Source organism: Ranitomeya imitator, chromosome 6 (assembly GCF_032444005.1).
Source record: "Ranitomeya imitator isolate aRanImi1 chromosome 6, aRanImi1.pri, whole genome shotgun sequence".
Classification (NCBI taxonomy): domain Eukaryota; kingdom Metazoa; phylum Chordata; class Amphibia; order Anura; family Dendrobatidae; genus Ranitomeya; species Ranitomeya imitator.
The window spans coordinates 20293102-20318525 of NC_091287.1; the positions used below are offsets into that span (position 1 = coordinate 20293102).

At 43.5% G+C, this 25424-nt stretch overlaps 1 protein-coding gene across 1 annotated transcript; it reads left to right on the forward strand.

Annotated features, from left to right (window-relative positions):
• The first annotated feature begins 14903 nt into the window (after positions 1–14903).
• SOSTDC1 (sclerostin domain containing 1) lies at positions 14904–23676 on the forward strand. Its single transcript, XM_069729304.1, has 2 exons — positions 14904–15152; positions 22843–23676. Exons 1-2 carry the CDS (start codon positions 14948–14950, stop codon positions 23280–23282), a joined length of 645 nt encoding a protein of 214 aa, XP_069585405.1. The 5' UTR covers positions 14904–14947; the 3' UTR covers positions 23283–23676.
• The last annotated feature ends 1748 nt before the right edge of the window (positions 23677–25424 follow it).

Genomic DNA, 25424 nt, shown 5'->3' on the forward strand with positions numbered 1-25424 from the left:
GGGTGAGATTCGCCCACTCAAGTCTTTGGGTGTGCCCCCCAACAATCAGATCCCATAAGGACCAGCTGTAAAACATCCGATTTTTATGGATACTTTGAAATTGTTTAAGATATGAAATGTATTTGGTCGTGTAAATTTTAATAACTGCTGATGTCTAAAAAAGGATTCCATAGGGATGACAAAAATGATAAAAACTGTCATTTGTTCTGTGCCCTATAGATGACTGAACCCTATATATAACTGTGCCCTATATAAAACTGTACCCTATATAGTTATTTATGTTCCCTATAGATAACTCTACCATCTAGTTATGTTGTACTGCCACAGCTCTCGACCATGGGCAGAGAACCTGGAAACCTCTGCCCCCATAATGCCTCCCCACTGCACCTGTATTGTGCCCATACAAATCTCCTGCACCCAGAGAAATGGACACACTGTTCCCTATAGATAACTGTACCTTGTAGAAAACTGTAACCTATAGATAACTGTACCCTATATAGTTATTGGCTGTGCCCTATAGATAAATGCACCCTATATTTAACTTTACCCTATATGGTTATTAGCTGTACCCTATATAGCCGTATACATAACTGCACCCTGTAGATAACTGTACCCTACAGATAACTGTACCCTCTAAAAAACGGTGCCCTATAGATAACTGTGCCATAGATAAATGTGTCCTACAGATAACTATACCCTATAAATTACTGTACCTATATATAAATGTGTCCTATAGATAACTGTACCCTATATAGTTATAAGCTGTGCCCTATAGATAACTTCACCCTATAGATAACTGCACCTTATAGTTAACTTTGCCCTATATGGTTATTAGCTGTACCCTATAGAAAATGGTACTGTATACATGACTATACCCTATAGTTAACTGTGCCATATAGATAAATGTTTCCTATAGATAACTGTACCCTATACATTACTGTACCCTAAATATGTTTCCTATAGATAAATGTGTCCTATAGATAACTACAGTTTACATAACTGTACCCTATAGATAAATGTGCCCTATATTTAACTGTGACCTATAGCTACATGTACCCTATGGTTATGTGCTGTGCCCTATAGATGCATGTACCCTATAGTTATTAGCAGTATCCTATAGATACATGTAACCTATAGTTATTAGCTGTGCCCTATATATAGCTGTACCCTGTAGATAAATGTGCCCTATATATAACTGTTCCCTATAGAATACTGTGCCCTATAGATAATTGTTCCCTATATGTATCTGTGCCATATAGTTATTAGCTGTGCCCTATATATACCTGTACTCTATATGGTTATTAGCTGTGCCATATACAGTAGATACATGCACCCTATAGTTATAAGCTGTACCCTATAGATACCAATACCCTATAGTTATTTCCTGTGTCCTATAGTTATTTGCTGTGCCCTATAGTTATTAGACGTCCTCTCAATACCAGTATCCTATAGTTATTTGCTGTAACCTATACAAACCAGTACCCTATAGCTATTAGCTGTACCCTATAGATACCTGCACCATACAGTTATTAGATGTACACTGTAGAGACATGCCCCAGTTTATTACTGTGCCCTATAGATACATGTACCCTATAGTTATTAGCCATAATACATGTACCCTATAGTTATTAGCCATACCCTATAGATACATGTACCCTATAGTTATTATCCATGCCCTATAGAAACATGTACCCAATAGTTATTAGCTGTGCCGTATAGATACCAGTACCCTATATAGTTATTAGCTGTGTCCTATAGATACATGTACCCTATAGTTATTAGCCATGCCCTATAGATACCTGTACCCTATAGTTATTAGCTGAGCCTGTACCCAATAGATACTTGTACCCTATAGATATTAGCTGTATCATATAGATACCATTACCCTATATAGTTATTAGCTGTGTCCTATAGATACATGTACCCTATAGTTATCAGCCATGCCCTATAGATACCTGTACCCTATAGTTATTAGCTGAGCCTATAGCCAATAGATACTTGTACCCTATAGTTATTAGCTGTGCCATACAGATACCAGTACCCTATATAATTATTAGCTGTGTCCAATATATACATGTACCCTATAGTTAGTAGCTGTACCCTATATAGTTATTAGCTGTGTCTTATAGTTATTAACTGTGTCCTATATATAACTGTACCCTATACTGTTCATGTCTTTGTCAGTGGGCAAACTTACAAAATCAGCAAGGGATCAAATACTTGTTTCCCTCACTGTACTTGTACCCTAGATAGTTAGTAGCTGTACCCTATAGATACCAGTACCCTTTATAGTTAGTAGGTGCACCCTATAGTTAGTAGCTGTACTCTATACATACCTGTACCCGATATAGTTGGTAGCTGTGCCTTATAGATACCAGAACCATGCAGTTATTTGCTGTGCCCTATAGTTATTAGCTGTACCGTATAGATACCAGTACCCTAGTTATTAGCTGGACCGTATAGATACCAGTACCCTATAGTTATTAGCTGTACCCTATATATACCAGTATCCAATATATAACTGTACCCTAGAGATGACTGTGCTCTATAGATAACTGTGCCATATAGATACCTGTACCCTATAGTTATTAGCTGCACTCTATAGATACCAGTATTCTATAGTTATTAGCTGTACCCTACAGCTATTAGATGTAGCCTATAGAGACCTATACTCAATATATACTGTAACTGTGTCCTATAGATACCTGTACCCTATAGTTATTAGCTGTGCCCTATATATAACTGTACACTATATAGTTATTATCTGCACCCTATAGATACGAGTACCCTGTAGTTATTTTCTGTGCCCTATAGTTATTAGCTGTACCTTATAGCAGGGGTGTCAAACTGCATTCCTCGAGGGCTGCAAACAGGTCATGTTTTCAGGATTTCCTTGTACTGCACAGGTGATAATTTAATCACCTACACACATAATGATTCCAGCACCTTGTGCAATGCTAAGGGACTCTTGAAAACCCGCATGGTTTGCGGCCCTCGAGAAATGCAGTTTGACACCCCTGCCTTGTAGATACCAGTATCTCTTAGTTATTAGCTGTACCGTATAGATACCAGTACCCAATATATAACTGTACCCTATAGATAACTGTGCCCTATAGATAACTCTGCCATATAGATAACGGTGCCCTAAAGTTAATTAGCTGTATCCTATAGATACCTGTACCCTATAGTTATTAGCTGTACCCTATAGATACATGTACCCAATCTATAACTGTACCCTATAGATGACTGTGCCCTATAGATAACTGTGCCTGATAGATACCTCTACCCTATAGTTGTTAGCTGTACCCTATAGATACATGTACCCTATAGTTATTAGCTGTGTCCTATATGTAACTTTTCCCTATACTGTTCCTATCTTTGTCAGTGGGCAAACATATAAAATCAGCGAGGGATCAAATACTTATTTCCCCATTGTACCTGTACCTTATATAGTTAGTAGCTGTACCCTATAGATACCAGTACCCTATAGTTATTGTCAGTACCCTATAGTTAGTAGCTGTACTCTTTAGATACCTGTACCCCATATAAGTAGTAGCTGTGACCTATAGAAATTAGCTAAGCCCTATAGATACCAGTACCTATATAGCTATTAGCTGTACCCTATACACCATGTTCCAAATTATTATGCAAATTACATTTTTCTCTGATTTTCCTAAATGGTCGGAGCAAATGACAGTCAGTCTAATAAAAGTGGTCACCCGATAGATTATACATCGAACTTTATTGCAGAAACCTCCCAATGATAACAGTATAATCTCCAAAATGAATAAAACCCCACAATGCACTGTTCCAAATTATTAGGCCCAGTAGATTTTCTAAACATTTGATATAAAGAACTGAAAATGTTCATTTGTGGAATTTCAGCATTAGGAGGTCACATTCACTGAACAATAAAGCTCTTTACCTCCAAAACCTCCTAACAGCCAAGTTACATGTAACATCGGACCCTTCTTTGCTGTCACCTTCACAATTCTTGCATCCATTGAACTTGTGAGTTTTTGGAGAGTTTCTGCTTGTATTTCTTTGCCTCCCAGAGCTGCTGTTTTGATGTGAACGGCCTCCCACCCTCATAGATCTTTTGCTGGATGATTCTCCAAAGGTTCTCTATAGGGTTGAGGTCAGGGGAAGATGGCGGCCGCACCATGAGTTTATCTCCTTTTATGCCCATAGCAGCCAATGACTCCGGTATTTTTTGCAGCATGAGATGGGGCATTGTCAGCATGAAGATGATTTTGCTCCTGGTTTCTGCTTTTTATACCATGGAAGAAAGTTGTCAGTTAGAAACTCTATATACTTTGCAGAGGTCATTTTCACACCTTCAGGAACATTAAAGGGCCCTACTAGCTGTTTCCCCGTGATTCCATCCCAAAATGTGACTCCTCCACCTCCTTGCTGACGTCGCAGCCTTGTTGAGACATGGTGGCCTCCACCAACCATCCACTACTCCATCCATCTGGACCATGCAGGGTTGCTCGACACTCATCAGTAAACAAGACTGTTTGGAATTTAGTCTTCATGTATGGCTGGGCCCACTGCAACCGTTTCTGCTTGTGAACACTGATTAGGGGTGGCCGAATAGCAGGTTTATGCACCACAGCAAGCCTTTGAAGGATCGTATACCTTGAGGTTCGAGGGACTCAAGAGGCACCAGCAGCTTCAATTAACTGTTTGCTGCTTTGTAATGGTATTTTGGTAGCTGCCCTCTTAATCCAATGAATTTGGCAGAAACCTTCCTCATTATGCCTTTATCTGCATGAACTCTGTGCTCTGTTTCAGTCACAAATATCTTCACAGTACAATGATCACTCTTATGTTTTCATGAAATATCTAATGTTTTCATCCCTTGTCCAAGGCATTGCACTATTTAATGCTTTTCAGCGGCAGAGAGATCCTTTTTATTTCCCATATTGCTTGAAACCTGTGGCCTGCTTAATAATGTGGAGCATCATTTTTAAGTTGTTTTCCTTTAATTAGAATCACCTGGAAAACTAATTACATAGTAACATAGTAACATAGTTAGTAAGGCCGAAAAAAGACATTTGTCCATCCAGTTCAGCCTATATTCCATCATAATAAATAAATACCCAGATCTACGTCCTTCTACAGAACCTAATAATTGTATGATACAATATTGTTCTGCTCCAGGAAGACATCCAGGCCTCTCTTGAACCCCTCGACTGAGTTCGCCATCACCACCTCCTCAGGCAAGCAATTCCAGATTCTCACTGCCCTAACAGTAAAGAATCCTCTTCTATGTTGGTGGAAAAACCTTCTCTCCTCCAGACGCAAAGAATGCCCCCTTGTGCCCGTCACCTTCCTTGGTATAAACAGATCCTCAGCGAGATATTTGTATTGTCCCCTTATATACTTATACATGGTTATTAGATCGCCCCTCAGTCGTCTTTTTTCTAGACTAAACAATCCTAATTTCGCTAATCTATCTGGGTATTGTAGTTCTCCCATCCCCTTTATTAATTTTGTTGCCCTCCTTTGTACTCTCTCTAGTTCCATTATATCCTTCCTGAGCACCGGTGCCCAAAACTGGACACAGTACTCCATGTGCGGTCTAACTAGGGATTTGTACAGAGGCAGTATAATGCTCTCATCATGTGTATCCAGACCTCTTTTAATGCACCCCATGATCCTGTTTGCCTTGGCAGCTGCTGCCTGGCACTGGCTGCTCCAGGTAAGTTTATCATTAACTAGGATCCCCAAGTCCTTCTCCCTGTCAGATTTACCCAGTGGTTTCCCGTTCAGTGTGTAATGGTGATATTGATTCCCTCTTCCCATGTGTATAACCTTACATTTATCATTGTTAAACCTCATCTGCCACCTTTCAGCCCAAGTTTCCAACTTATCCAGATCCATCTGTAGCAGAATACTATCTTCTCTTGTATTAACTGCTTTACATAGTTTTGTATCATCTGCAAATATCGATATTTTACTGTGTAAACCTTCTACCAGATCATTAATGAATATGTTGAAGAGAACAGGTCCCAATACTGACCCCTGCGGTACCCCACTGGTCACAGCGACCCAGTTAGAGACTATACCATTTATAACCACCCTCTGCTTTCTATCACTAAGCCAGTTACTAACCCATTTACACACATTTTCCCCCAGACCAAGCATTCTCATTTTGTGTACCAACCTCTTGTGTGGCACGGTATCAAACGCTTTGGAAAAATCGAGATATACCACGTCCAATGACTCACCGTGGTCCAGCCTATAGCTTACCTCTTCATAAAAACTGATTAGATTGGTTTGACAGGAGCGATTTCTCATAAACCCATGCTGATATGGAGTTAAACAGTTATTCTCATTGAGATAATCCAGAATAACATCCCTCAGAAACCCTTCAAATATTTTACCAACAATAGAGGTTAGACTTACTGGCCTATAATTTCCAGGTTCACTTTTAGAGCCCTTTTTGAATATTGGCACCACATTTGCTATGCGCCAGTCCTGCGGAACAGACCCTGTCGCTATAGAGTCACTAAAAATAAGAAATAATGGTTTATCTATTACATTACTTAGTTCTCTTAGTACTCGTGGGTGTATGCCATCCGGACCCGGAGATTTATCTATTTTAATCTTATTTAGCCGGTTTCGCACCTCTTCTTGGGTTAGATTGGTGACCCTTAATATAGGGTTTTCATTGTTTCTTGGGATTTCACCTAGCATTTCATTTTCCACCGTGAATACCGTGGAGAAGAAGGTGTTTAATATGTTAGCTTTTTCCTCGTCATCTACAACCATTCTTTCCTCACTATTTTTTAAGGGGCCTACATTTTCAGTTTTTATTCTTTTACTATTGATATAGTTGAAGAACAGTTTGGGATTAGTTTTACTCTCCTTAGCAATGTGCTTCTCTGTTTCCTTTTTGGCAGCTTTAATTAGTTTTTTAGATAAAGTATTTTTCTCCCTATAGTTTTTTAGAGCTTCAATGGTGCCATCCTGCTTTAGTAGTGCAAATGCTTTCTTTTTACTGTTAATTGCCTGTCTCACTTCTTTGTTTAGCCACATTGGGTTTTTCCTATTTCTAGTCCTTTTATTCCCACAAGGTATAAACCGCTTACACTGCCTATTTAGGATGTTCTTAAACATTTCCCATTTATTATCTGTATTCTCATTTCTGAGGATATTGTCCCAGTCTACCAGATTAAGGGCATCTCTAAGCTGTTCAAACTTTGCCTTCCTAAAGTTCAATGTTTTTGTGACTCCCTGACAAGTCCCCCTAGTGAAAGACAGGTGAAACTGCACAATATTGTGGTCGCTATTTCCTAAATGCCCAACCACCTGCAGATTTGTTATTCTGTCAGGTCTATTAGATAGTATTAGGTCTAAAAGTGCTGCTCCTCTGGTTGGATTCTGCACCAATTGTGAAAGATAATTTTTCTTGGTTATTAGCAGAAACCTGTTGCCTTTATGGGTTTCACAGGTTTCTGTTTCCCAGTTAATATCCGGGTAGTTAAAGTCCCCCATAACCAGGACCTCATTATGGGTTGCAGCTTCATCTATCTGCTTTAGAAGTAGACTTTCCATGCTTTCTGTTATATTTGGGGGTTTGTAACAGACCCCAATGAGAATTTTGTTACCATTTTTCCCTCCATGAATATCAACCCATATGGACTCGACATCCTCATTCCCTTCGCTAATATCCTCCCTTAAAGTGGACTTTAGACAAGACTTTACATAGAGACAAACCCCTCCTCCTCTCCGATTTTTACGATCCTTTCTAAACAGACTGTAACCCTGTAAGTTAACTGCCCAGTCATAGCTTTCATCTAACCATGTCTCGGTTATTCCCACTATGTCAAAGTTACCTGTAGATATTTCTGCTTCTAGTTCTTCCATCTTGTTTGTCAGGCTTCTGGCGTTTGCGAGCATGCAGTTTAGAGGATTTTGTTTTGTTCCAATCTCCTCACTGTGGATTGTTTTAGAAATGTTCTTACCTCCCTTCTGAGTATGTTTTCCTGGGTCGTCTTTGTTCAAGTCTAATGTTTTTCTTCCCGTCCCCTCTTCTTCTAGTTTAGTTTAATCACCTGTGTTTAAGATTGATTTCAGTGATCCATTGAGCCTGAGACACAATACCACCTATGAGTTTATTTGAAAAACAAAACAATTAAATCTTTATGACACTTAAATCCAATTTGCATAATAATTTGGAACACGGTGTAGATACCTGTACCCTATATAGTTATTAGCTGTACCCTATAGATACCAGTATCCAATATAGTTATTAGCTCTGCCCTACAGATACTTGTACCCTATAATTATTAGCTGTGACCTATAGTTATTACCTGTGCCCCATAGATACAGTGGGGAAATAAGTATTTGACCCCTTGCTGATTTTGTAAGTTTGCCCACTGACAAAGACATGGACAGTCTATAATTTTAAGGATAGGTTAATTTTAACATTGAGCGATAGAATATCAAAAATAAAATCCAGAAAATCACATTGTCTAAATTATATACATTTATTTGCATTTTGCAGTGAGAAATAAGTATTTGATCCCTCTGGCAAACAAGACTTAATACTTGGTGGTAAAACCCTTGTTGGCAAGCACAGCAGTCAGACGTCTTTTGTAATTGATGATGAGGTTTGCGCACATGTCAGGAGGAATTTTGCTCCACTCCTCTTTGCAGATCATCTCTAAATCATTAAGATTTTGAGGCTGTCGCTTGGCAACTCGGAGCTTCAACTCCCTCCATAAGTTTTCTATGGGATTGAGGTCTGGAGACTGGCTAGGCCACTCCAAGACCTTATTGGGCTTCTTTTTGAGCAGCTCCTTTGTTGCCTTGGCTGTATGTTTTGGGTCATTGTTTTGCTGGAAGACCCAGCCACGACCCATTTTTAATGTCCTGGCGGAGGGAAGGAGGTTGTCACTCAGGATTTTACGGTACACGGCTCCATCCATTCTCCCATTGATGCGGTGAAGTAGTCCTGTGCCCTTAGCAGATAAACACCCCCAAAACACAATGTTTCCACCTCCATGCTTGACAGGGGGGACAATGTTCTTTGGGTCATAGGCAGCATTTCTCTTCCTCCAAACACGGCGAGTTGAGTTATTGCCAAAGAGCTCAATATTTCTCTCATCTGCCCACAGCACCTTCTCCCGATCACTCACAGAACCATCCAGGTGTTCACTGGTAAACTCCAGACGGGCCGCACATGTGCCTTCTTGGACAGGGGGACCTTGCGGGCACTGCAGGATTGTAAACCTTTTCGTGTAATGTGTTACCAATGGTTTTCTTGGTGACTGTAGTCCCAGCTGCCTCGAGATCATTAACAAGTTCCTCCCGTGTAATTTTAGGCTGATCTCTCCCCTTCCTCATGATCAAGGATACCCCACGAGGTGAGATTTTGCACGGTGCCCCAGATCGATTTCGATTGACAGTCATTTTGTATTTCTTCCATTTTCTTACTATTGCACCAACAGTTGTCTCCTTCTCACCCAGCATCTTACTTATGGTTTTGTAGCCCATTCCAGCTTTGTGCAGGTATATGATCTTGTCCCTGACATCCTTATAAAGCTCTTTGGTCTTGCCCATGTTGTAGAGGTTATAGTCTGACTCATTAATTGAGTCTGTGGACAGGAGTCTTTTATAAAGGTGACTATGTAAGACAGCTGTCTTTAATGCAGGTAACGAGTTGACTAGGAGTCTAACTGGTCTGTCGGAGCCAGAACTCTTCATGGTTGGTAGGGGATCAAATTCTCATTTCTCACAGAAAAATGCAAATATGTTTATATAATTTATACAATGTCATTTTCTGGATTTTATTTTTGATATTCTATCTCTCAATGTTAAAATTAACCTACCCTTAAAATTATAGACTGTTCATGTCTTTGTCAGTGGGCAAACTTACAAAATCAGCAAGGGGTCAAATACTTATTTCCCCCACTGTAGCTGTACTCTGTATAGTTAGTAGCTGTGCCCTACAGATACCAATACCCTATATAGTTATTAGCTGTACCCTATAGTTAGTAGCTGTTCCCTATAGTTATTAGTTGTGCCCTATAGATACCAGTGCTCTATAGTTATTAGTTGTGCTCTATATATACCTGTACCCTATAGTTAGTAGCTGTGCCCTATAGTTGTTAGCTGTGCCCTATAGATAGACCATAGTTAGTAGCTGTACCCTATGGATACTTGTACCCTATAGTTATTGGTGGTGCCCTATGGATACCTGCACCCTATAGTTATTAGCTGTGCCCTGTAATTATTAACTGTACCCTATAGATACCAGTATCCTATATAGTTGTTAGCTGTGCCCTATAGATACCACAGTACCCTATATAGTTATTACCTGTACCCTATATATACCAGTACCCTTTTATAGTTATTGGATGTGCCCTATAGTTATTAGCTGTACCCTATATAGTTATTAGCTGTACCCTATAGATACCAGTACCCTTTATAGTTCTTAGCTGTTCCCTATAGTTATTAGATGTACCCTATAGATTCCAGCACTCTTTATAGTTATTAGCTGTACCCTATAGTTATTAGCTGCACCCTATAGATACTAGTACCCTTTATAATTATTAGCTGTACACTATAGTTCTTAGATGTGCCCTAGTTATTAGCTGTGCTCTATAGATACCTGCACCCTATAATTAGTAGCTGTGCCCTATAGTTGTTAGCTGTGCCCTATAGATACCCTATAGTTAGTAGCTGTACCCTATGGATACCTGTACCCTATAGTTAGTAGCTGTACCCTATGGATACCTGTACCCTATAGTTAGTAGCTGTACCCTATAGATACCAGTACCCTATCGTTAGTAGCTGTACCCTATAGTTAGTACCTGTGCCCTATAGATACCTGTACCCTATAGTTAGTAGCTGTACCCTATAGTTAGTGGCTGTACCCTATAGTTACTAGCTGTGCCCTATAGATACCAGTACCCTATCATTAGTAGCTGTACCCTATAGTTAGTAGCTGTGCCCTATAGATACATGTACCCTATAGTAGCCATACCCTATAGTTAGTAGCTGTGCTCTATAGGTAGTAGCTGTGCCCTGTAGATACCTATACCCTATAGTTAGTAGCTGTACCCTGTAGATACCTGTACCCTATAGTTAGTAGCTGTACCCTATAGTTAGTAGCTGTACCCTATAGCTAGTAGCTGCACCCTATAGCTAGTAGTTGTGCCCTATAGATACCCTATAGTTAGAAGCTGTACTCTATTGTTAGTAGCTGTTACCTACAGTTAGTAGCTGTGTCCTATAGCTATCAGCACCCAAGTTAGTAGCTGTACCCTATAGTTAGTAGCTGTGCCCTATAGATATCAGTACCCTATCGTTAGTAGCTGTACTCTATAGTTACTAGCTGTGCCCTATAGTTATTAGCTGTATCCTATAGATACCCTATAGTTAGTAGCTGTACCCTATAGTTAGTAGCTGTACCCTATAGATACCCTATAGTTAGTAGCTGTACCTTATATATACCCTATAGTTAATAGCTGTACCTTGTAGATGCCCTATAGTTAGTAGCTGTACCCTATAGATACCCTATAGTTAGTAGCTATACCCCTATAGTTAGTAGCTGTTCCCTATAGATACCCCATAGTTAGTAGCTGTACCCCATAGATACCCTATAGTTAGTAGCTGTACCCCATAGATACCCTATAGTTAGTAGCTGTACCCTATAGATACCCCATAGTTAGTAGTTGTAGCCCATAGATACCCTATAGTTAGGAGCTGTACCCTATAGATACCCTATAGTTAGTTGCTGTACCCCATAGTTAGTAACTGTGCCCTGTAGATACCCTATAGTTTGTAGCTGTACCCCATAGATACCCTATAGTTAGTAACTGTGCCCTGTAGATTCCTGTACCCTATAGTCAGTAGATGTACCCTATAGATACTCTATAGTTAGTAGCTGTGCCCTATAGATACCATATAGTTAGTAGCTGTACCCTATAGATACCCTATAGTTAGTAGCTGTACCTTATAGATACCCTATAGTTAGTAACTGTGCCCTGTAGATTCCTGTACCCTATAGTCAGTAGATGTACCCTATAGATACCCTGTAGTTAGTAGCTGTACCTTATAGATACCCTATAGTTAGTAACTGTGCCCTGTAGATTCCTGTACCCTATAGTCAGTAGCTGTACCCTGACTGTCTGAGTTAAGGCAGTGACAGCCCCGGGCTCCGTGGATCTGCACGGCCCTCTCCTCCCCGGAGTCCATAGATCTGCACAGCCCTCTCCTCCCTGACAGCCCCGGAGTCCATAGATCTGCACAGCCCTCTCCTCCCTCTCCTCCCCGGAGTCCATAGATCTGCACAGCCCTCTCCTCCCTCTCAGCCCCGGAGTCCATAGATCTGCACAGCCCTCTCCTCCCTCTCAGCCCCGGAGTCCATAGATCTGCACAGCCCTCTCCTCCCTCTCAGCCCCGGAGTCCATAGATCTGCACAGCCCTCTCCTCCCTCTCAGCCCCGGAGTCCATAGATCTGCACAGCCCTCTCCTCCCTCTCAGCCCCGGAGTCCATAGATCTGCACAGCCCTCTCCTCCCCGGAGTCCATAGATCTGCACAGCCCTCTCCTCCCTCTCAGCCCCGGAGTCCATAGATCTGCACAGCCCTCTCCTCCGTCAGCCCCGGAGTCCATAGATCTGCACAGCCCTCTCCTCCCTCTCAGCCCCGGAGTCCATAGATCTGCACAGCCCTCACCTCCCTCTCCTCCCCGGAGTCCATAGATCTGCACAGCCCTCTCCTCCCCGGAGTCCATAGATCTGCACAGCCCTCTCCTCCCTCTCAGCCCCGGAGTCCATAGATCTGCACAGCCCTCTCCTCCCTCTCAGCCCCGGAGTCCATAGATCTGCACAGCCCTCACCTCCCTCTCCTCCCCGGAGTCCATAGATCTGCACAGCCCTCTCCTCCCTCTCAGCCCCGGAGTCCATAGATCTGCACAGCCCTCTCCTCCCCGGAGTCCATAGATCTGCACAGCCCTCACCTCCCTCTCAGCCCCGGAGTCCATAGATCTGCACAGCCCTCTCCTCCCCGGAGTCCATAGATCTGCACAGCCCTCTCCTCCCTCTCCTCCCCGGAGTCCATAGATCTGCACAGCCCTCTCCTCCCTCTCAGCCCCGGAGTCCATAGATCTGCACAGCCCTCTCCTCCCTCTCCTCCCCGGAGTCCATAGATCTGCACAGCCCTCTCCTCCCTCTCCTCCCCGGAGTCCATAGATCTGCACAGCCCTCTCCTCCCTCTCAGCCCCAGAGTCCATAGATCTGCACAGCCCTCTCCTCCCTCTCAGCCCCGGAGTCCATAGATCTGCACAGCCCTCACCTCCCTCTCCTCCCCGGAGTCCATAGATCTGCACAGCCCTCTCCTCCCTCTCAGCCCCGGAGTCCATAGATCTGCACAGCCCTCTCCTCCCCGGAGTCCATAGATCTGCACAGCCCTCACCTCCCTCTCAGCCCCGGAGTCCATAGATCTGCACAGCCCTCTCCTCCCCGGAGTCCATAGATCTGCACAGCCCTCTCCTCCCTCTCAGCCCCGGAGTCCATAGATCTGCACAGCCCTCTCCTCCCTCTCCTCCCCGGAGTCCATAGATCTGCACAGCCCTCTCCTCCCTCTCCTCCCCGGAGTCCATAGATCTGCACAGCCCTCTCCTCCCTCTCAGCCCCAGAGTCCATAGATCTGCACAGCCCTCTCCTCCCTCTCAGCCCCGGAGTCCATAGATCTGCACAGCCCTCACCTCCCTCTCCTCCCCGGAGTCCATAGATCTGCACAGCCCTCTCCTCCCTCTCAGCCCCGGAGTCCATAGATCTGCACAGCCCTCACCTCCCTCTCAGCCCCGGAGTCCATAGATCTGCACAGCCCTCTCCTCCCTCTCCTCCCCGGAGTCCATAGATCTGCACAGCCCTCTCCTCCCTCTCAGCCCCGGAGTCCATAGATCTGCACAGCCCTCACCTCCCTCTCAGCCCCGGAGTCCATAGATCTGCACAGCCCTCTCCTCCCTCTCAGCCCCAGAGTCCATAGATCTGCACAGCCCTCACCTCCCTCTCAGCCCCGGAGTCCATAGATCTGCACAGCCCTCACCTCCCTCTCAGCCCCGGAGTCCATAGATCTGCACAGCCCTCTCCTCCCTCTCAGCCCCAGAGTCCATAGATCTGCACAGCCCTCTCCTCCCTCTCAGCCCCGGAGTCCATAGATCTGCACAGCCCTCTCCTCCCTCTCAGCCCCGGAGTCCATAGATCTGCACAGCCCTCTCCTCCTCGGAGTCCATAGATCTGCACAGCCCTCACCTCCCTCTCAGCCCCGGAGTCCATAGATCTGCACAGCCCTCTCCTCCCTCTCAGCCCCAGAGTCCATAGATCTGCACAGCCCTCTCCTCCCTCTCAGCCCCGGAGTCCATAGATCTGCACAGCCCTCACCTCCCTCTCAGCCCCGGAGTCCATAGATCTGCACAGCCCTCACCTCCCTCTCAGCCCCGGAGTCCATAGATCTGCACAGCCCTCTCCTCCCTCTCAGCCCCGGAGTCCATAGATCTGCACAGCCCTCTCCTCCTCGGAGTCCATAGATCTGCACAGCCCTCTCCGCCCTCTCCTCCTCGGAGTCCATAGATCTGCACAGCCCTCTCCTCCTTATTGCAGCAGCCTTATGAGAAGTGGCTGATAACAGTGAGCAATAACCTACAGACACCGGCCTCTGTTCTGCTCTTCCCTCCTGGTGCCATCACACATGCAGGGACTCACTACATGGGACTGCACATGTCCTGAGATGTGACATGGGACTGCAGGGCAGCTGCACATTAACCCCCAGAGTCCCGGCCCCGTCAGCTCCGCTCCCTCGGTCCTCTCTGGGCTGCGGCCGCTTCCTCCCCTCATCTGGTCCCTCCCAGTCTCCAGCCCGGAGAAGTATATAAGGCCTCGTCCACACCGGAGCGGTCACACCGCGAGCAGCCGCCTCCTCACCATGGTGCTCCCCGGCCTCCACTGCTGCCTCCTCTACCTGCTCTGCTGCCTCCTCAGGAGCTGCCAGTCCTTCAAGAACGACGCCACGGAGACCCTGTACCCCCATGTGGAGAAGCACCTGGTGCCCCCCAGCGCCAACAGCAGCGCCATCAACCAGGCGCGGAACGGGGGCAGACACCCGGCGACCCCCACAATGGACAGAACAGGTAAGTCACCGGCCGACCCCACACTGGCAGATAAAGGGGGAAACTCTGCTTCATATTGGTCTCCTGCCATAGAAAAATGGACAACTGCATAAATAGCAATCCCCTAATATATCATCAGGATTAGATCAGAGGGGGTCCTGTGCTGGGGATGGATACATCTAATACAGGGAAGCCCCCCAACTAAGGGAGTCATCCCAGCGCCCATAGAGAGGGGCTGCAGAATATATAGGAAAACTGCATAAATAGCAATCCCCTAATATATCATCAGGATTAGATCAGAGGGGGTCCTGTACTTTTTGATGGGTAGATCTAGTACAGGTAAGCCCCCAAGGGAGAAATGCCATTTTTTTGGCAACTGCTTAAATAGCAATTCCCTACTATATGTCTGTTACCAGACTTCGCTCTGAGGAGGGTCCTCTACTTTGGGATGGATAAACCTAGTACAGGAACGTTCCCACCTAAAGGAGCAATTCCACTTCCCATAGGGAAGGGGTTGCCCAATTTTTAGAGAATATATAAGAAAAGTGCATAAATAGCAGTCCCCTAATATATAAATAAATATATATATATATATATATATATTTTGTATATATAGTGTATATATATATATATATATATATATATATATATATATATATATATATATATATATATAATTAGAATTGTCCGATATTTTGGAGAGCCGGGCTCCGCTACTTTGGGAAGGGAGATTCTAGTACATGCAAGTTCTCTTTTTTTGCATGATACAACTGCTGAAATAGCAATTCCCCGCGGGACCGACCCTGTTATATCATGTGGGAATCTCATAGCAATCCAGTGCATATGTAGCAGAGCTGAATTTCTAATAACTCTTCTTGCAGTAGGGTTACCTGCAGTCCTATGCAAGACTAAGCGTTGTGGGGAATGGAATGATAACTTCACTTCTGCTAAATCTGTAATAAAAAGCTTAGCGGTATACCACAGGCTAGAGAAATGAGTTTGCCGTGGGCACGACACATGGTGATAATGATTTACATAGGACTGCACAATTCAAAGAGCTCACAGTGTGATGACACATTCAGCTCTGCTACATCTGCATGCAATGACCTATTTTACTCCACTGTACTGTATATAAGGAGATGTGGTGCTTGCAGGGCTGATCCTGTGATTGGGCTGTTATGTGAGTCCATTGTACCCTCCAGCCATAGCCCCCACAATGTGTCCCCTCCCCCATATAATATTACCCTCCGCACACATTGATATGACACCGAGCGGAGATTTCCCACCGACTCCTCCGGCCCATAGAACAATCACACAATAGGAGCAGAACTCTGACACCCAGGATCTGGGAAACCTGCTCCTGTGGATCATGTTGCAGGTAGTAAGGGCTGTAACATCTGCCCCGATGCAGCAGAGCTGAGTCTGTCAGATGGAACAAGGCTAAGATTTCTATGTACAGCAGAGCTGAGAAGGACACAAGCGGCAAAGCTGAGTTTGTCACATGCAAAAAGTTTTGTTCTACTGGTGCAGCAGAGCAGAATCAGCCTGATGTTGTCGCAGAGTAGAGGCTGGCCTCCCATACTTAGCAGAGATGAGTTTGTCACATGAAAAGAGTTACAATTCCCAGGTGCAACAGAATAGCCTAATACAGCAAAGACGAGTTTGTCATATGCAACAGGACACAGCTTCCCAGATGTAGCAGAGGCAAATTACCCAGGTGCATTGCTACGGAGTTTGTCACATAGAGTCCAGTAAAGATAACTGGATGCAGATGCCGAGCTTCTTATATGTAGCAGAACTGAGTTTGTAACATGACAATGCTAGATGTAGCAGAGCCGACAATGCCAGATGCAGGAGAGCTGAACGTGCTAGATGTAGCAGAGCCGACAATGCCAGATGCAGGAGAGCTGAACGTGCTAAATGTAGCAGAGCCGACAATGCCAGATGCAGAAGAGCTGAACGTGCTAGATGTAGCAGAGCCGACAATGCCAGATGCAGAAGAGCTGAACGTGCTAGATGTAGCAGAGCCGACAATGCCAGATGCAAAAGAGCTGAACGTGCTAGATGTAGCAGACCCGACAATGCCAGATGCAAAAGAGCTGAACGTGCTAGATGTAGCAGAGCCGACAATGCCAGATGCAGAAGAGCTGAACTTGCTAGATGTAGCAGAGCCGACAATGCCAGATGCAGAAGAGCTGAACGTGCTAGATGTAGCAGAGCCGACAATGCCAGATGCAGAAGAGCTGAACTTGCTAGATGTAGCAGAGCCGACAATGCCAGATGCAGAAGAGCTGAACGTGCTAGATGTAGCAGAGCCGACAATGCCAGATGCAGAAGAGCTGAACTTGCTAGATGTAGCAGAGCTTGGCTGGCACGATACAGCAGTACTGAGTCTCCCAGACGCACAGAGGCGCTTTACAGATCCAGCAGTGCTGACATGGCGTGATGTAGCAGAGCTGAGTTTGCTGCTGTACATGCCTATGGTCCCAGCTAGGACAGAGCTGTCCGTCACTCATGTCTGGCAGTGATCACACACAGCTCTGCAGGAATCTGTACATCTCATCCCAGAGCACAAACCTAAGGCAGGGAATAGAAAGAGGCGGACGAGGAGCAAATATCGTGTCTTTATGAGGGTAATAAATGGCAGATGGAGGCGGCTTAACATGGTAATTCTATTTGTTTTGTCAACCAGGCTATGCTAGTGTTCTATGTTATCAGCCATTTACTGTAACATTGGATCTGAGGGGCCCAAATAATCACACACAAGACAATACAAGCTGTCTCCTCATGATTGTAGCAATGATCGCTTAATATCAGGTAATAACAAGTGTAGTGAGACTAGTGATGTCATTACCTGGACTAGTGAGACTAGTGATGTCATTACCTGGACTAGTGATGTCATTACCTGGTGCAGTGGGACTAGTGATGTCATTACCTGGACTAGTGATGTCATTACCTGGACTAGTGATGTCATTACCTGGACTAGTGATGTCATTACCTGGAGTAGTGATGTCATTACCTGGAGTAGTGAGGTTATTGCCTGGTGCAGTGGGACTAGTGATGCCCTATGGGCTCCATCATCAGCATGGCATGGAGTTCGGCCATACTGTCTATCTAATCCGTTTACCCTCAGTGTCACGGTATAGTACAGTGTAGCAGAGCTGAGTCTGTTGGGCTGTCATGGTGCACTATGCAGACCACAAAAGGGCTGTAATACCATAAAACGTTGTAATGTGCTGTGTGTTTCAGTGTCTTTATAATCCAGATCTCTGCTTGCTGACAGTAGATGCCAATAGTCTCGATCACAGATATAATGTGTCCTACACCATCCAGCCTGGACAATCCTCCATCAGGAGCTCAATGCTTTCTTCTGCCTTGTTTGTTACAATGTTTCAGTGCCGACAGACGGTGTTCAGACTCTTTGGAAATTTGATTTGCTGACAGCAAGCAGAGGTTGTGAACTTGTAGATGAATTAAAAACACCAAGTCTATTAGAAAGATTTACATTAACTAGAAAACCTCTTTAAGGGACTCTTTATAATTGCAGTCCTATGTAAATCTTACATGGACACAATGAATAGAATGTTATCAGAAGATGTTACAATGTAACAGATGACAGGAAATGTTCATGTCTCTCTGGTTACATGTCTGGAAGTCACGCTGTCTCCACACATGAAGCGTGGACGCCCTCACCGCCACTCATCCCTCACCACCACTCATCCTACATGTAGCAGAGCTGACTTGGCCATTTATCAGAGATTTTCCATGTTAATAAAATGAAATTACTGCATAAAAAAAGTTCTACAATGTTGTAATATACTTTGTGGTTCATTTCCTCATAGATGTCAAGATGTCTGCTTGCTGTCAACGAATGGAAATCTAGCAGCAGAGCTCAATAGACGATCACTGTCACAAGCCGTGTGCCTGCTCTGACACATTATATTCTTTTTTAATTCATTGCCCCCAATCAGAGACCTTTATATGGAGAGGAAAGGAAACACGCACTTTAGAGAGAAAATCCATATTGTTGACCCATAACGTCTGGCCATACAATACTCTTGAAAGAACCATGTATATTTCCCTTGTTATCTTGTTCTGAACGGACAACCCCTTTAAATCTGACTTGGCTCTGCTACATCTGTCTGAATCAGAACACTGGACAGACTCACCTTAGCTACACATATAAGACCTGGCTCTGCTACATCTGTCAGATTCCACTTACTTTATCCGAGGCTCAATACTGCTATGGGGCTCCACTCTGCAACATCTGACAAACTCAGTCTTGCCACATCAGACTCGGCACTGCTATACTCTGCTACATCTATCAGACTCAACAAATTTATACCAAGCATTTTTAAATCTGACTTCACTCGGCTACATCTATCTGGCCTGGATCTGCTATATCTGTCTACCTAGGCTCTGCTATAGCTGTTGCACTTGGTTCTGCAACTCAGCTCTGCCATATATGTCATGCTCAACACTACTATATATTAAGCACTTCTGTCAGACTGGGCTCTGCTACTTGTGTCAGACTGGGCTCTGCTACCTCTGTCAGACTGGGCTCTGCTATCTCTGCCAGACTGGGCTCTGCTACCTGTGTCAGACTGGGCTCTGCTACCTGTGTGAGACTGGTCTCTGCTACCTGTGTCAGACTGGTCTCTGCTACCTGTGTCAGACTGGGATCTGCTACATCTGTCTACCTCGGCTCTGCTATAGCTGTTGCACTTGGTTCTGCAACTCAGCTCTGCCATATATGTCATGCTCAACACTACTATATATTAAGCACTTCTGTCAGACTGGGCTCTGCTACTTGTGTCAGACTGGGCTCTGCTACCTCTGTCAGACTGAGCTCTGCTACCTCTGTCAGACTGAGCTCTGCTACCTGTCAGACTGGGCTCTGCTATCTCTGCCAGACTGGGCTCTGCTACCTGTGTCCGACTGGGCTCTGCTACCTGTGTCCGACTGGGCTCTGCTACCTGTGTCCGACTGGGCTCTGCTACCTGTGTCCGACTGGGATCTGCTACATCTGTCTACCTCGGCTCTGCTATAGCTGTTGCACTTGGTTCTGCAACTCAGCTCTGCCATATCTGTCATGCTCAACACTACTATATATTAAGCACTTCTGTCAGACTGGGCTCTGCTACCTCTGTCTGACTTGGCTCTGCTACCTCTGTCAGACTGGGCTCTGCTACCTGTGTCAGAGTGGGCTCTGCTACCTGTGTCAGAGTGGGCTCTGCTACCTGTGTCAGACTGAGCTCTGCTACCTGTGTCAGACTGGGCTCTGCTACCTGTGTCAGACTGGGCTCTGCTACCTGTGTCAGATTAGGCTCTGCTACCTGTGTCAGAGTGGGCTCTGCTACCTGTGTCAGACTGGGCTCTGCTACCTGTGTCAGACTGGGCTCTGCTACCTGTGTCAGACTAGGCTCTGCTACATCTGTTTGAATCAGAACACTGGACAGACTCAGCTTAGCTACACATGTAAGACCTGGCTCTGCTACATCTGTCAGATTCCACTTACTTTATCCGAGGCTCAATACTGCTATATTAATGGGGCTCCACTCTGCAACATCTGACAAACTCAGTCTTGCTACATCAGACTCGGCACTGCTATACTCTGCTACATCTATCAGACTCAACAAATTTATACTAAGCATTTTTAAATCTGACTTCACTCGGCTACATCTATCTGGCCTGGATCTGCTACATCTGTCTACCTAGGCTCTGCTATAGCTGTTGCACTTGGTTCTGCCACATCTGTCACTCAGCTCTGCTATATCTGTCATGCTCAACACTACTATATATTAAGCACTTGTGTCAGACTGGGCTCTGCTACATGTCAGACTGGGCTCTGCTACCTGTGTCAGACTGGGCTCTGCTACCTGTGTCAGACTGGGCTCTGCTACCTGTGTGAGACTGGGCTCTGCTACCTGTGTCAGACTGGTCTCCGCTACCTGTGTCAGACTGGGCTCTGCTACCTGTGTCAGACTGGGCTCTGCTACCTCTGTCAGACTTGGCTCTGCTACCTCTGTCAGACTTGGCTCTGCTACCTCTGTCAGACTGGGCTCTGCTACCTCTTTCAGACTGGGCTCTGCTACCTCTTTCAGACTGGGCTCTGCTACCTCTGTCAGACTGGGCTCTGCTACATGTCTCGGGGCTCTGCTACATGTCTCAGGGCTCTGTTACCTCTATCTGGGCTCTGCTACCTCTGTCAGTCTGGGCTCTGCTACCTGTGTCAGACTGGGCTCTGCTACCTGTGTCAGACTGGGCTCTGCTACATGTCTCAGGGCTCTGCTACCTCTATCTGGGCTCTGCTACCTCTGTCTGGGCTCTGTCAGTCTGGGCTCTGCTACATGTGTATGTCGGGAGCTGCGGTAATAGTTGCTTCCACTCTCACCTGTCTGTGACACTTCTGCAATGTCAGGAATGATTGCAGAGGTGAAAGGCTTTGATTCGGGTCCAGCGTTTCTTTGCACTTCCTGGCTGACTATTCCCGGGCCCCGGGGCCTTTGGCAGATGTAAACATACAGAGATTTTATTGACTTCTCTGGCACCCAGCGCTCGCCCCCCAGGGGCCCACCACCAACCTGAATCTGTCTGAGGAGGGGGAGGGGAGAACCAGGATCGCAGTGAACACAAATGAAATTTGGCTTCTTTCCATGGATCATTAATCATCAACAAGACAAAGTTTTTGGCGTCTTCTCACCTGAGTTACGAAATGTATAGATGGTAGCGAGGAACAGCGCTGACGAGTGGGAGAGAGGTGCGGGGGTGACCTATTGAGGTGCGGGGGTGACCTATTGTCCGTAGCGGACTGTTTCCTATACAGTGAGAACTCGCCATCACTTTCATCACTTAAATGTCAGTTCCCAACTTGCCCGTTTTCTCCGTTGTTGTCTTTACCTGCGTCTCAGGTTTCATGCAACATAATTAAGTCCGGATTTTGGAGGTCTGTCAGCGGGAGGTAATTGGTCATCACATCCACCAAGACCTGTAGATACATGCCCGGGGCACGGCTAGCTGTGTCACATCCTACCGACTTGGACTTTACACCTTGAGCTTCATTTAAAAATACAAAAACAAGTCCTAGAAAAATGTAGAAAATTCATTTGTAAAGTGAAAAATCTGCTAAATTGTATAATCCCAGCTCCCTCATCTGTTTCTGGGTTTGCAAAATTCCAAATTATAGGACTCTCCGAACGTTAGGGTGGAAATATAAAGGAAAGAGCTGCATCCAATCATTTTCCAGAATTTATTTTCTACTTTTGCTATAATAATTACTGTATGTGTGAAATTACATTGTTGCAACAATGTTAAGGTTTATGGGAAAAAGGTCAACGTCTATAGTTGTCCACATCCATGAGATGATTGCCCTTTATTTGCCCCATTCCCTGTTCATCCATATGGAGGTAGAAAGGTTCATAGAGAAGTACATGCCTCGTTGACACCAATACTTGTTGGTCAATGGACGACGGTCTTCAGGGCAAAACATTTCCTTGAATAGTCAGTCTGTGCAGTAGGGATCCTGTCTGATGAGAAGTCCTCCTTACCTCCCCATAATTGGCTCATGATTGATCTTTAGGCCAGAATATCAGCCCATGGAAGGACAATTTAAGGACGTCTTCCAAGGCATTAATGAAATTTTTCAGTAGGTCAACATATAAGCCGTCCTTGACCCGGTAATTAACCATTACTTTCATTGCTCTTCTTGTAGGCCAGCATCAAGTTGGGTGTCGAGAGCTGAGATCCACCAAGTACATTTCCGATGGCCAGTGTACCAGCCTAAGACCCTTAAAGGAGCTTGTCTGTGCCGGAGAATGTCTTCCTCTGCCTATTCTTCCCAACTGGATTGGAGGAGGTTACGGCCTGAAATATTGGAGTCGTCGAAGCACCCAGGAATGGAGATGCGTCAACGACAAGATGCGCACCCAACGCATCCAGCTCCAATGTGCGGATGGCACCACCAGAACCTACAAAGTCACAGTGGTCACTTCTTGCAAGTGCAAGCGATACACGAGGCAACACAACGAGTCCAGCCACAACTACGAAGGGGTGTCCCCTCTAAAACCTGCCCATGCTCACCAACATCATCATTCCCACAGCAACCGAGATAAGAAAAGACTAAGCAAGATCAGCAAATTCATAGCCAGCTAGACCCGGGACGATGGAACATGGCTCAATGACTTTGTCCCCTAAGACTTGCAAAAAAAACATTTACATTCTGTGAACCCCAATTCCAAAGGTCATTGGTTGAAAAGCTACAAACATCCTTCAACGTGAATTTTTTTAAACAATTTTTTTAAAGGAAGGACTTAGAAAAATTACTAAGACTTAGTCTTAGAAGGACTGTAAGAAAAATTTAAGGACAAATTCTAAATATTTGGGAAAACTTTGCAGAAGTTTTATGTTTAATTGCTATTGTGGACAGGGTCAAAGGTGCTTTGGATAGATTTAAAAAGACAATAAAAAAAAAGTTTAAATAATTTATAAATCCCTTCTTTTATATCCCCAGGAATAGCCAAGCTAAAGTATGTTGTTGTTTTTTTTTTTTAAATAATATAACCTTATTTTTTTAAAAAACAAAAATATTAAAGAAAATATCTAATATGTTACATATTTTAACCAACAGGTGTCATGACATATCCAAATAGTCAAGTCATCAATTTCTTCTTGTTCATTAACAAGTTCAAAAAATATAATTTTTAATTTTTTGAGACAACATGAAATTATGAAAATATGCCAAAGTAAAAGCAATTAGGTGATAAACATAAGTTAAAAATGATTTCTAAATTAAAAAGTTTTTTTTTAAGTATATGGCAACAATCTCACTTTCTCCCTTTAAAAAAAATAAGAAATTATATATATATATATATATATATATATATATTGAAATAAGTGAAAAACATATTTTTTAAATTATACATCTAGTAAAAAGTATTTGAAATTCAATATATATATATATATATACATATACATAAATATTCATTTATAAATATTTCTAAATGTGTAATTTTTTCAATTTTTTTTCTTAATATATCATGTATTATTTTAGTTAATTCATATTACCGTAAATATATATATATATATATATATATATATATATATATATATATATATACATATATATATCTGAAATAACTAAAATAATTCATTAAATATTTAAATTGTACATTTAAAAATATATATAGAAAATTGGATTTATTTTAAATGCATAATTAAAAAAATATATATTTAATGAATATATATATATATATATTATTCATGAATATATATTTGAATATATATTTTTTTAATCTGAAGTAAAATAATTCATGAAATAATTAAAACTTTTTTTTACAATTCTACATTTCACAATAAATATTTGAAAAAGAATAACATTGTAATTTTCAGATAGCCTACAATAATTAGAATCTGATTGGTTTAACTTAAGTTCACCAAAAAATAATTAAGCATTTAATAAATATATATTTCTAAAAAGAATGTTGCTAACAATTAAACTTCAAAAAGTTTCCTTCATTTTAATTTTATTCCATTATTTTTTACAGAATTGTTGAATACCTAAGCCACCTGTTGTGTTTTACCACGGTTAAATATTGGCAAATAGAAATGAAAATTTAATTAAAATATTTATTAGTCATTGTTTGTTACATGCGTGTTCTGTGCCGCCTCGGGTCGGTCACTGGTTGTCGTGGCCGGTGGCCTTCGCCTCGGAAAGGTTCCAGTAGCTTTTGAATGTGTATTTTTTTAAAGTGTACAGTACATTATATGTCATACAGCATTTTTTTACGTATCAAAGTATTTTCTTACGCCTTGTAAGTAGAGCGCATTCCACGATTGTGTAGATATTGTAAGATAATTCTGTAGTATTTGTGGTATATTTTTATTGTTGTATTTTATTAGTACAGGACACGTGTCTGAATGTTTATTAAAAAGCTATGTGCAATTGAGATTTTACATCTGTGTTTGTGTTTTATTCCTTTTTACGTTTGGGTTGCTATTCTGTTATGTAAACTCCCATACACTACAATGGAGAGAGGTGCGCTAATGCTTGAGCCACCGAAACTGGTTAGTGGTAGGTCCCAGGTGTGGACCCCTACATATCAGTCATTATGGCCTAGATAGGAAGACCCCGTCACAGGGAACCTGCCAGCAGCATTGTAAGGGACCACTCAGAGGTAGGGCTGCTTAGATCACTGCTCAACGGTACAAACCATACCTACAATGATGTGTAAAAGTTTGGGCACCCCTGGTCAAAATCACTGCTAGTGTGAACAGTTACTGCTTAACGTGTTTTTG